The sequence below is a fragment of the Lepidochelys kempii genome, chromosome 7, assembly GCF_965140265.1.
Source record: "Lepidochelys kempii isolate rLepKem1 chromosome 7, rLepKem1.hap2, whole genome shotgun sequence".
NCBI classification, from domain to species: Eukaryota; Metazoa; Chordata; order Testudines; family Cheloniidae; genus Lepidochelys; species Lepidochelys kempii.
The window spans coordinates 114,016,983-114,030,230 of record NC_133262.1 but is presented as its reverse complement, the minus strand read 5'-3'; the positions used below and the strand labels follow the sequence as shown (position 1 = coordinate 114,030,230).

Here is a 13,248-nt window from a genome sequence, read left to right as displayed (position 1 = left end):
ATGAACAAAAGGGATTCATTTAACAAAGAAGCCTTAAAACACAGTCCAGGTCAGCAACCAGCCAAAATAGGGTTCTCATCTCATACTGTAATCTGTTTCCACTTCGGACTTCGCAGCTGTCACTGTGCTACGTATGGTGGCCATAGAGGGAATAGAATTCAGATCCTTCCCCTAGCACTTGAACTAACAGAGAATCTCCACCAACTATTTGCACTACAGGGCCTGTGGCACAGTTGAACAGTTCTGATTCCATCCAGCAGAGGGCAGTGGTGTACACCACCAAGTTTATTACCATTTTACTCTCCAAGGATGCGGCGACCAGTTTGCAGGTAAAAATTTGGCTTCACATTTAAAATAGTTAGGAAAGACAAACAAAGCTAACATATAAACTAGAAGGGAATCCAAAGAGCAGCTGATGACTAGGAAGGGGAACACTAACACCTAACAATGATGCACCACACTCTCCAACCAAGGATCTCTCAAGGACAGTTCACCTTTACTCATGTTGAATAGCACCTTATTCCACAAGTGGCCCCATATTAGATTTCAGACCCACGGTCAATGGAGCCATCTGAGGAGTAAGGAACATAAGAAAGGGGACCAGAACACATCCCATTGTTCTTCACCAGTGAGCCTCAACTCTCCCAAGATAGGTACTTGGCAGTATAATTATATCAATTTTTTCAGAGGAGGAAATTGAGGCACAGAAGAGTTGAGTGAATTGCCCAAAGGGGCATAGCTAGTCAGTAACAAACTGGGGACAGATCTCAGGAGTCCTGACTCCCAGTCCCCTGCATTTATGCCGTTCATTGGTCTATATAACATGGAATACATTTCTCATTTGTCTAATGATAAACTAACAATAGCAGCCAATAGACAGTGCTTCTGGTAACTGAAATCTTATATTTCTGACACTACCCCGAACCATCTTATCCTGTTTACTGTATGCCTGGTGCCCACATAATCATTCACTAGAAACTTCTCAGGACAAAGGTGCCACCACAGTTATTAGAGGCATTCCCTGACAGTGCATCTTCCTGTTTTTGAATTAAATATCCTGCATTGCCAAGCAAAAGAGAGAGTTTTCAGTAGAATTATTGTTTATTCCTCGCACAAGGTTTTCTATGCACAAAAATGTTCATTTTATAAAGCTGTCTGAGTAACATAACCCAGTTTAATTAGCATATACACAAGATAGGATACCTGGCTACATACGAATAGGTTTGGTACATGACCCTGTATGCTGTGATTCTCAGCATAATTGGACAATTATATTTTCCTATGTGTATGGCAAAAAATGTAACTATTATCTCACTGCAAAGGCAATTGGAAAACACCCCGGCGTGTACGATGCTTTCTGGCCTGAATGAGGCTCCAAAGCAAGTTAGAGGAAGTCTTGTGTTGGCAGGTGACTACACGCAATTTAAAACAACCGGAAAAGAAACAAGGGGTGTGACTCCCTTTTCTTTTTACCTGCTAGCTAATTCCCAACTTTTCCTGTGGGATGAAGCTTACAGCTGCCTTTTTGCTTGGGTAGGGAAAGAATCTGACGTGAAACTGGCAAAAACTGGAGGTTTTTTTAATTTGTGGGAGGTGGAGCTGACGGTGAAATTTTTATCAGCAGAATTCTAATCCTCGGACTCAGAGCACAGGGGAGCGTGACGCTGTGGGGCGTCTATGACCCAGAGGCCCATTTGAGGTTCACTGCTCTGTGTCAGCCACTCCTCAGGCCTGACATGCTCATCACAGTTCACACACTGGTGTCAGGATATTTATTTAAAAGATGACATGTAATATATTGTTTGAAATCTAACATCACACTGGTCATTAACATGTTTGTAAAGTGTTTGTAAAAAACCCGGTAGCTGAAATTATGGATATTGTCTGATGTTATGTCCTGGAGACTCTACATAGAAAGGTGGCAAAACAGGTTTCTTCTATATAAAGGGGAAAGCAAATATGGTGGCAGAAGCCCTGTCCAGGAAAAAGGGCTCTGAATCACAGAATATCAGGATTGGAAGGGACCTCAGGAGGTCATCTAGTCCAACACCCAAGCAGGACAATCCCCAAATGGCCCCCTCAAGGATTGAACTCACAACCCTTGGTTTAGCAGGCCAATGCTCAAACCACTGAGCTATCCTTCTGCCCTGCTACCTCTGGGTCAGCCAGGGGCCTACCCTCCTACAGTTTTGTAAAGGGGCAGGTGTGACCCTAAGCATCCCTGTATTCCCACCCTATTGCAATAATGTTTGTATAAAATATGCCTTCTGAGGTATCATTTGAAAACGAATAACTCACTGACTGTTAATAGTCTTGCATGATGTATTGTGCAGCGTGTATTAAGAGTTATGGATATATGTTGAAATTATGACGAAAGTGTGTTTAAACCAGGCATCCCTTGGGCAGTTGGTAAACAGGTCTGCCTTAGACAAAAGAACATGTATTTGATTCTCTGACCAGTCCGGTCCTCAGGCAAAGACAACTAAGGTCTATTGCTGGTTGTAACCAAGGCAGGGGTGAAAGTAAGTCAAGTGACTTACCGGTACGCTGGGGCCAGCTCAGGCCCCTGGAAGGGGCGGGGCCTAGGGTGGAAGGGGCAGGGCTGAGGAGGGTCAGAGCCAGCCCCAGCCCACCCTATAAGGTAAGTGCCCCCCCTTCTCCTCCTCCACCCACCCCCCAACTGGGGTAGCAGCAGCAGCCTGGGGCTCCGGGGGCTATTTAAAGAGCCCGGGGTTCCCCTGCTTCTACTGCCCCAGTCCTTTAATTAGCCGTCGGAGCCCTGGGGAAGCAGCGGGGCTCCAGCAGCTATTTAAAGGACCGGGGCGGCAGAGGCAGCTGGAGCCCCGACCCTTTAAATAGCCCCCGGAGCCCCTGCTACCCCAGGGCTCTGGGGGCTATTTAAAGGGCCTGCGGCTCCCTGCTTCTACCGCCCTGGTCCTTTAAATAGCCCCCAGAGCCCTGGAGTAGCGGCGGCGGGGCTCCAGCGGCTATTTAAAGGGTTGGGGCTCCAGCCACTGCTGGGAGCCCCAGGCCCTTTAAATTGCCCCCTGGGGAAGCCGGACTGCCCCAGTACGGTGCACCAGCTCTTGCCGGTACGCCATACTGGGGCGTACCAGCTTACTTTCACCTCTGAACCAAAGCTGGTGGAAGCCAGAGTGGGGCTATAGACAGGTTATAGATAGGGGTGAGACCTGCTGAACCAGGGCTGTCTAGCTCTTCAGGATATGGCCTGCATGCTTGTAAACTGGTTGTGAGCACCCCAGGCTGTGAGTGACAGCAGCAAAGCATTGTAAAACACCCAGGGTTGCAGGGCAAGTGGTGACACAACCCCTCCCTCCGTGGTCTGGATTGCACGCCGAACCCCATAATAACATCTTTGCACTGTTTCTGTCAAGGCTGCAACCCCAAGCACTAAAAAAAAATCACCTATTTTTCTTTCTAAAAGTGCTTTACCCACCAATCCTGCTGGAGGTAGGATTTTCTCTCCATTCACAGGGCTTGGTAACTAATCCCAAAGTGCTGATCAGGAGTAACGGAACAAAATTTGGCCTGCAGTATTCTGACTGGAGTGGAGCCATTTAGATAAAATGACATCTAGAAGCCAACCAATTCAGGGTGAGGTTTTGCAAACCCAAACCTGGCTTCCTCATTACAGAGATGGGACAACCCTGAAGGCTTTTATCTGCACCGCCCCAAACTATGGTGCTTTGGAGAGAATGGAAACTAATCCAAGCCGACTCTGGTCAGTAGCTAGCTGGATCAGGTCCCATGCTGTCAAGAAGGTGCTGATTTAAACATAGAAAGAGATTGATGCAGATGGGGTGATAACTAGGAGCTAATACTTCAACTCACTCCACTTAACTTATCTGATTATATCATTCACCTTAGCCTCAAACTAATGCCAGGTCTACACTACACACTTACTGAAGTATAATTACATCACTCAGGGGTGTGAAAAATCCACACCCGTGAGTGATGTAGTTATACAAACCCTATTCCCCCATGTAGACAGTGCTGGGTCAGTGGGAGAGTTTCTCCCGCCAACGTAACTACTGCCTCTCACAGAAGTGGAGTAATTAAGCCGATGGGAGAGCTGTAGCTCCCAAAGGCTCCCCATCAGGATCACGGCCTCCATTGTGCTAGGCGCTGTACAAACATGGGAAGATACAGTCCTTATCCTGAAGAGATGACTGTCAAAATAAATTAACCCTGCATAATTTCAAACAACATCCCCCACTTTGTTTCTTCGTCACAAATTTTAAAGCTCAGGGTTGCACAGCTGCGTCTAGCGCTGCTCACACAATGGTAATGAATTCTCATCCAAATCATCAGCCTTACTTCTTATCCTTAACTCTGGTGCACGAGACTGTAAGAGGGGACGGTCTAGTGATCTAGACCACTGCAGTTTATAAACTGTCACACTTTATAAACTATTTATAAATGTAGCCTTTATGTAAATAGTTAATACATTTTGAAGAGCTGTTTTAACAAATGCTTCAAGATTGATATAAAGTCCCATATACCCATAGGGTTCATAGATTTTAAGGCCAGAAGACACCATTAGATCTTCTAGTCTGATCTCCTGTATATCAGAGACCACTGAATCCCACAGTTACCCTTGTACTGAGTCCAATAGCTTGTGTTTGGCTAAAGCATCTCTTCCAGAAAGACGTCCAGTCTTGATCTGAAGACTTCAGGAAATGGAGAATCCACCAACAGATATAACATTTTATAACCATCTATAATACATACTGCTCTTGTCTATAGCAGGTGTAGAACATCTACTAGTCATTTATTAATCCTTTATAAACTATAAATGTACCCTTCTTATGACCAGCAAATCCACACAGATCGAATTTGTACCATCAGCCATAAAGAATTGAATGGGAGTAGTTCTGTTTGATTGTTTCCACAAACATTGAGTTCTGCATCTCACTCTAGTTAATGATAGCCATGAAAAGCAGAGAACCAGCTCTGACGTACCATTCACAGAGATGTCATATGGCTCAGCCTCTTCATAGTATGCCTCTGGAGACTCAATCTTGGGGCTCGAAGGCTGTTTCGTTTCTGCAATCTGTGAATGAATAAAACAAGCATATTTTTTTGGTAACAAGCTGAGCACTCCGAATCTTTGAACAAGCCTTTTTGGTAATGCTAAAGTGTGGCCCAGTGGAGGGGTCCTTTTAGATGTGCAATTCATGACCTCTAGGTAAATGGGTTCAGATTCCAGGAAAGACACATCAGTAAGTGCTAGTATTTAACTGGCTTTCGATATACAGCTCACCGAATTAGGTTTAAAGGAATGTTGTGATGCTGCGCTTCGCAGTTCTTATACCATGTCACAATGTTGCAGTGCTTTACATAGTCAACTCTTCAATTTTCCTGAAAGCCTCAATTTCGGGGATATAGAACAGACCCTGGAAAAGCTGCGGTCAGCTTGTTCATTCTAACCATGGATCCGATACTACTGCACCAGTAAATGGGAGTTTTGCCATTTGTTTGAATGGACTCCTTCCATTAGGTTCAGATGGCTGCACATAAGCTATCGATTTCAACTGGGGATGAAGTTCAACACTAAGGAGAATAGTTATGGGGTACCTGAGTGGAGGACAGTTGGGAGGAGAGGTAGAACTATTACCTACCTTTAGCCCAAACAGGCATTTGAACTCTATTACCCTATCTCAAATTCCCTAATTGAAAGTTCATAGCCCATGGGTCACACAGCACAAAGTCCCAAGTTAGGAAAAACATCAGGCATCTTTAAAGCCAATATGAGCAAAAATGAAGGAAGTGGATAAACAACACTAAAGTGAAATGAGCCTTTGAAAAGAGTCCAGTGCTGGAAAAACCCTGTTTCATCTGCCAAATCCCTCCCCCAAACACAAGCTGTCAGAGAAAACAGTTCCTTGATCCCTTGGAAAGACCAACACACGAACAAGAAGGTGGGTAAAAACCAAACCCATTTACTTCTCAAGCCATTCATACAACTGCACTTGACTTCACTGAGCTGCAAACTTGAATGCAGTAGTGGAAGGCGCTCAGATACTGCAGTGAGGACCGCAGCATAAAAACCTGCACAGAACGAGATAGTGGGTGGAGTTACAGCCCACACAAGGGGGGAGGGGGTCCTCATGATGCTACCATCCTGTAGCTTAGCCCTGCTGTTCAATTTGTCCAGCACCACACATTTCCTCTCACATTCCACGCATAGTAGAACACAATCCGTATCTGCGGTCACCAGAAAGGCTATGTTCATATAACTCAGTTAAAAACAGCTGAAAGCGAGTTATTTTAGCTAGTGGCAGTTATTCTCTTAGTACCCGGGTTATAGTGTGTTCTGGATTGCAAGGGTATGAGCTAGATTCTAGTTGGTACCAGCATAAAACATCAGCTCTGGTGAGGGTGCTGGGAGTTCCATCAGGGACCAGCTTCCAATGGCCTGTACATAGGGGCTGAAATCTCACTTGTCTGGAGTAGAGATGCAGCCACTGGCAGGCAATGAGGGGGACACGTCCCCCGCTCCTTACTCTCCTGTTGAAGATCCTTACAGCACAGGGCCAGGAATCGTACATTCACTCCTGGCTGCCCACACAATGGTTTGTCAAGGGAGAGGAGAAGATAACGGGCCAACGCCATCCCAATATGGGCAGGGCCAAGGGGGTTGGGAGAGTGCGTTGATTCAGTGCCCACCCCTCACCTCACAGCCCCTGCCAGCAGAGCTCCTATGGAGCACTCGTGCAAATTACAGCTGTACTCCCTCCCCTGGGCATCAACCTCCAGGAGAGCAGGGACAGAGGCACTGCCTGCCCTCTGCTGGGATAAATATCCCCTGGGGTGCCCGGTGCTTGGGCACAAGGAGGCCCATACCTTATACCTCTCTGCACCTAACACACTGTGTAAAGCTATAGCAGGCCATTGCTGATCTGCCTTTGCATTTTACCCCAATGGCACAATGGGTAATAGTTGTTTATACAGTTCAATTATTTGCCTGTTTGATTATACTTCATTGGCTTTCAGGGCCTAGGTTTTTTTTAATTTGTTAATTTTTTTTTAAATTCTTTGATTTGATTTGAATTCTTTAGTAATACTAATGTTTAGAATTAAAGAGCAAGGGTCAAGTCAAAGACTCTGGCAACTCTCAGTTACTTCTAAGAGTTAACTCTTAAGTTAATCAGCAACCTCTGGCTAATGGCTGGCTGGCACCTCCGTCCTTACTAAGGGGCATATTGATGTTAGCTCTTCTGCCTAAAGAGCCAAAATTGTTCAATATGAATTTGGACACAGGCAGCTAAGGACATGGCCCATTGTCTCAAAGCACGTTGGGATCCCTTCAACACGATGTATAAATTGGCCAATGTCTCTTGAGGCATTGGCCATAGTCGGAAGACAGGATACTAGGCTAGATGGACCAATGGTCTGTCCCAGTATGGCCGTTCTTATGTTATGTTCTTATATCTGTAGCACCATTCAGCCAAGAGAGGAATTATTGTGTTCTGATATTAACCCACTAACCTGGACTGTTGGCCTACCAGGCTTTGAAGGAGAATATTAACACTGCAGTATTCCCAGTCTAGCCCGGATACAGGGATACAGTCTGGGTTAGTGCTCAGGGCAGTGACCTGAGACTTAGGACCTCTGGCTTTGGCTAGCTAGCTATGAGCAGACCCATGGTGTAACCACGGGCAAGTCCCTGACCTTTCTTGGTCTCTACCTCTGTAAAATAGGGGTAATTCTTACTTACCTTTGCAAAGTGCTTTAAGGAGAGGCCCTCTCCATATAGAACTGCTAGGTATTATTAGTATACTTTCCATTCAGTTTTTGAGGACATATGGGGAATGTGTTACCTACGTTTTCCTACAACATTTAAATGCTTAAGAACTTCAGCTAAAGCATTAAATTAGAAAAATAAACACTCAAATAGTTTTACTGGGTGCATTTCCTCAGCCAGGGACTAGTTCTATCATTGAATCTGTGGCAGATTGGCACTTGCAGCCAGCCTACATTGTACATGGCAGAGAATTTAAAGCAATAATCAGATTGGGAAGACATCGTTGCCTACATAAAACCCCTCACTGTGACTGCTTCCTATGCTATCCAACACAGTCTCAGGGGAGAGGAGGGTTACTTTGTTTCATACAGACAATGGAAACCAAAAGGGCCTATGTGGGACTAGGCTTCAGCTTCTTTAGAGGTTATTGTTTTCTCTTTATCAAAGGTGTGGGCTTCTTTTGTCTCTAGCTTAGATCAAAAATATACTGCACTGTGTTAGCCAACCCAGTCTGGTCATTTCAGCACACTTGTCCATTTCACAATGGCACAACAGAGCATGCAAACCCTAACAAACATCTGATGGCATCATACAGGAACGGCCCAGAGCACTGCCATTTCTACGCTAATAAGTGGGAATGGTACGATAAGACACTAGTGTGTTTTCACTAGGGGCAACTGGAAGCATGTGGTGAAAAGTGGGAGCAGAGCACAGAACTCCTAGCTAGGGCTAAGGCATGGGAGGAGAACAGGAAGAGAGAATGAATTAAATATATACAAGGCCTGATCCAAAGCCCATAGACGTCATTGTTGTTATTTGAGGTTTATATTGTGATTGCACCTTGAGGCCTCACCCAAAACAAGGGCCCCTGTTGCGCTAGGCATTGTGCATACACATAGTCAGGTCACAGCCCTGCACTGATTTCAGTGGGCGTTGGATCAGACCCACTTATGCTGGGCTCTAGCACTGAAAAAGGAACCTAGAAAAGAATCATTGTAAGTGCCAGATAATGAACAGCTATTCCCAGCACACAGGATAATGAACACCCCGACGTCACCTCATCATTCTACAAGCAACTTCCCACACTTGGTTTTAGAGACCAGGGTGGTTCCTTTGTAGCTTTCAGTTTCTGTGGCCTCTGTTCATTAAACTCAGCCTCCCTAAGAGCATCACTCTCCGGTCATTGCCCTTTTCTGAATCAAAGTACAAAGCGATGAGCTGATGAGGTTTTTCAATCCCGCCCACCCTCTCTATTCTCCCCCCACACATAAAAAAAAAATTTTAAAAAAAGCCAAGCTCCCAGGGTTTTAATTGCTGAGCTTCCACCTCACTCATCACCTTCATTCTTTAAACCTCAATCACACTACGGACCTCCGGAGCGCACACAGCACTGTTAGAGAAACTGGTACAATTGGCTAAAGGAGAAAAATTTCCCCAAACTGAGAGCAGCTGAGCACCCCGGACACTCCAGGGTTCACCACACTGTCACTGGAGAGGATGGCACATAGGCAAAACCAAAGCCTCTTTTTGCAGCTGTCCAACATGTCTATGGAGAAGTTAGAGGAAAATTGGCTGGATATTAATTGAGGGCCAGGTGGCAGCCCGCTAATGGACCACTGCAGGTGAGCAGGGAGTGAGCGGACTCGAGCCTTCCCAGCCAACATAGCTGATCCGATGCATGGGGGAGAAGATTATACCTGATGCCAATTACTCCCCTGCTGGAAATAAGGGGGAACTCACTTCCGGGACAGCACAACACTTCACTGCCCTTTGCTTAGGGCTTCTGGAAAAGCCACAACTTGCCCAGAGTGGAAAGTCCTATAGCTTCTGAGCATGCTGATCAGTCATCTAAGAATTTGCGGTTTTTTTAACCAGAGGCTAATGAAGCCACGCCCACTTAATTACATTCTTTCCCCCCCACGACCCCTACCAACTATAGTAACTGGTGCTGATTGATATACCCACAGCAAATTCCTAAAAAACAGAAAACACACTCCCACTGCCTTAACATCAAGGAAAAGCGAGAAGTCCCAGGGCCAAAAACACTGCAGATCCCTTGCCAAAGCTACAACAATGTCATCAAACATGCTGCCACTCTCTTAACCTGGCGTCTCAGAAAATTTTCCTCAGCCACACAGCATCAGCACAAGCAATCGCCCCTTCCCTGCCCTCTCCACTTCAGTGAACTTCAAAGCCTAATCAGGACTACTTAAATGCTATCCTTTGCTGCCTTCCTGCAAACCCATAAGTGCATGTGTAGCGCTAATGACCTGAGAAATCAATGGGATTGCTCACATATGAGTATGTCTACACTGCAATTAGACACCCGTGGCTGGCCCGTGCGAGCTGGCTTGGGCTCAGGGGCTGTTTAATTGCAGTGTAGATGTTCGGGCTCAGGCTATGGCAATTAAACAACCCCTTAGCCCTAGCCCCATGAGCCCAAGTCAGCTGGCATGGACCATGGTGGGGGTGTCTAATTCTGGTGGAGACATACCTGTCAAGATCAGCTGCTTTGCTCAGAGCAAGCATAATCCAGATGGTGGTTGACATGCATGCACAGTGTTAGGAGCACTGTTGTGTGGATGTGGGGTGTGTTTCAGGCATGAAGAAGTATGATCATTACAGCCAGATGTTCAAAACAGGTCAGCACTAGCACTGGGCAGGAGAATCTTTGAGATTTAAAAAAAAAATTCTGTCCCAAATCAGGACAAAAAGAGTCAAATTTTTGAAAAATCTCAGTAACAAAGTGGGGGTGAGGGGTTTTCAGGGCAATGGGAAATTTGGATCAGATTATTTCAAAATATTTAATTTTGATTTTGACCTGTTTTCTTTTTTTAATTTTTAGTATAAAGTTAAAATTTGAAATAAGCTGTTTTGAACTGAAAAATCTCAACTTTCCAAATGGGACATTTGGACTATTTCAAAAGCTTTTTTCGACATTTTTTCAATTCAGGAAATGTATTGAAAATGACCCTTTGCTGCAAACAGTTTTGGTTTATACAAATTGGCATTTTTCAGTGGGGGGAAAAAAAAGTCAAAAAATTCCTGACCAGCACCCACAATCAGGCCAGTATGTTATAAGAGCTCAACACATCAGCCACCGAAGTCTTTGGAAAATCTAGCCATTAATCTCACAATGGGAGATGAGCTCTCTGGAAAATCTCACCTTTATTTAGGTGCCTAAATTGAAGTTCAGTTTTTTTGAAAATCTGATCCCCAAATGTCTCTCGTGTAAACCAGGTCTTCCTAAATGCATTGCAGGATTAATCCTGCTCCTGTTTGGGGGTCTGCTTTCGAAATACTGGGAACAAACTCTGGAGTCTTTTAAGACCGTAACCAGCCCTACAGGTCTCTCTCCCACCACAACAGTTAGACAGATATTTTTCATTCTCAAGACAGTTTTTTTGTGGGATTTGGTTTTTCAAGTTCAGGGTTAGCCAGATGCCAAGCTGGGGAAGAAACTCTGTTTCCAGCCAGAGCAGCAGTCATTCCCAGCACCTGGGCCCATGGCAGACTGCACAAGCAGATGTGCTGGCAACACTTGAATCTGTCTCTCGGCCTGTCAAATGCAGAACAGACTCTCCTGTTGTCCTAGGTGGAAGGGCTGTTTCCCTCCCTGCCCCCCACTTGCACTTAAGTCTGATTCATTCACTTGCTTCATCCCTCTTTAAACATGCAATCGAATTGCTTGCTTTCAAAAATCAATGTGAAGCTAAATGATGAGCAGAGCACGTAGGTACAGTGCCAGCACATCCTGCATGGCTCTTCCAAAGCACCATCATCCTGACCTCTGCCCATCCAACCCAGGGTGTCTCCCTTGAACAGAGACAGTCAATCCCATTACATGTATACCAGGAAAAGGAAGAAGTCTGGAGAGAGTGTAACACACATATAAAGTGTGTGCCACATTCACATAGAGGATAACATCCTACTATTGCTACCCTCTAACAGAGTTGCTCCTTTAGCTCAAATTGTATATCCTGGGGCTTCAGTACTGAAGGTCCTAGGTTCAAACCTAACTGACTGGATGTGAGACTCATTACAAGGGAGACTTGTGAGACTCATGAGAGACTTGTGTTTTTGATCAATAACTGGGCAATCTTCATTTAATGGGACAGGAATTAAAGAGGGGTATCAAGAAAGAGCCTCTGATTTGTTGGAGGCAACAGTAGGGGCAGGAGGAGAGCAGTAGTTTTTCCCATGCCTACACTGTGCTGAGCTAGAAGTGCATTCCTGTATTTGTTCCACCGAACAACCAGGAGAAGCTGCCTCGAAGTTTCCCACAGTCAGAGCCAGTGTGTGTCTCAGCCTGTGCAGCTGCAGCTCCTCCGGCCATGTCGCACAGCACAGGCCGCATGAGAAGAGCTGCATCTGCTGATCCTCAGGCAGGCTTTCCCTTTGGCGCAGGGCTCTTTTGCTACCCCGGCCTGTGGCCTCGTCTACCCATCGCGCCACTCCTCCTGCTGCCACCACCTCCACCAGGAACGGCGCCCCTTGCGATCAGAACCAGTTACACACAGATCACTGCTCCCAGTCACGAGCGAGGGCTGCCTTCCCTTCTCAGCATGGAGAGCATGGGCAGCTTTAACAAGTAAGCCAGATGGGTTAGCTGGAAAAACTCCACAGGCTCTGGAATGCATCCATTAGGACAACCGCAGTGCATCTAAAAGGCTTCTGTATTAATCCAGCCCTACCTTTCTCCTTTTCAGGCTTCACTTTCCCAGCACCCTGACGTGACATCCATCCCTTAAACTCCCTTACAGCAGAGTTCCCATAAGACCCTTTATGGTAATCCCTTATCTGACCCTCTGGCTTCTCCTTCCTTTTAAAGGAACGGTTTCTCCAGTGAGTCCCTAGCAAACACTACCCCCTCTCTCCCCCCACCCACTAACCCCTCTCTTTCAAGTCTGCTGTCCTTTTACATCAGAAAGTCCTTACTGCTGAGATTCCCATGTCTGATCGGCTGCTAAATAGTAAGCCCCGCTTGTCAGTGTCTCTGGAGAATAGCTAGGGCTGCTCTTTTGGCAAGGAAACAAAATCCCACTGAAAGCCGATTGTGATGAACTGTAACCTAATTACATTTATAACTGGCCCATGGAAAAGTTCAAGGGAACTTTGTTTGTAGATTTCTTTTGTACAAAGTCTCAGGGAAACCTGAATCATGTACAATTGGTCTCACAAGACACACATGCACGCAGCAAACCTTCAAGCACCAAAAAGCATGAACGGGGAGAAAGCTGCGCTCAGGATGCAACTTGCACAATAATGTTCCCCACCCCGTGCCACATTCTGCAGAGCAGATGCAGGGGCTGCTATAGTCTTAGGGAGCAGCTGCACTCTATGCCCAAAGAAAGAGGAAGAGAAGTGGCTTAAACTCCATTCCTTCCTGGCCAGCAGAGGTGTTAAGATGGCCGGACTCATGAGTCCTTCATCATAGGAGAGTTTGCAAGCTTTCTTCCAAGTCTTACGCATAACAAACT

The 13,248-nt window shown here is 45.8% G+C and overlaps 1 protein-coding gene across 4 annotated transcripts in view; it reads right to left on the bottom strand.

The window, feature by feature from the left end:
* AFAP1L2 (actin filament associated protein 1 like 2) overlaps positions 1–13,248 on the bottom strand; it is a 121,256-nt gene that overhangs the window by 26,713 nt on the left and 81,295 nt on the right. For all 4 annotated transcript variants that reach the window (XM_073354295.1, XM_073354296.1, XM_073354297.1 and 1 more), the window contains exon 5: positions 4,984–5,074. In XM_073354295.1, the coding sequence (XP_073210396.1) occupies positions 4,984–5,074 (91 nt within the window). The remainder of the gene's footprint in view (positions 1–4,983; positions 5,075–13,248) is intronic.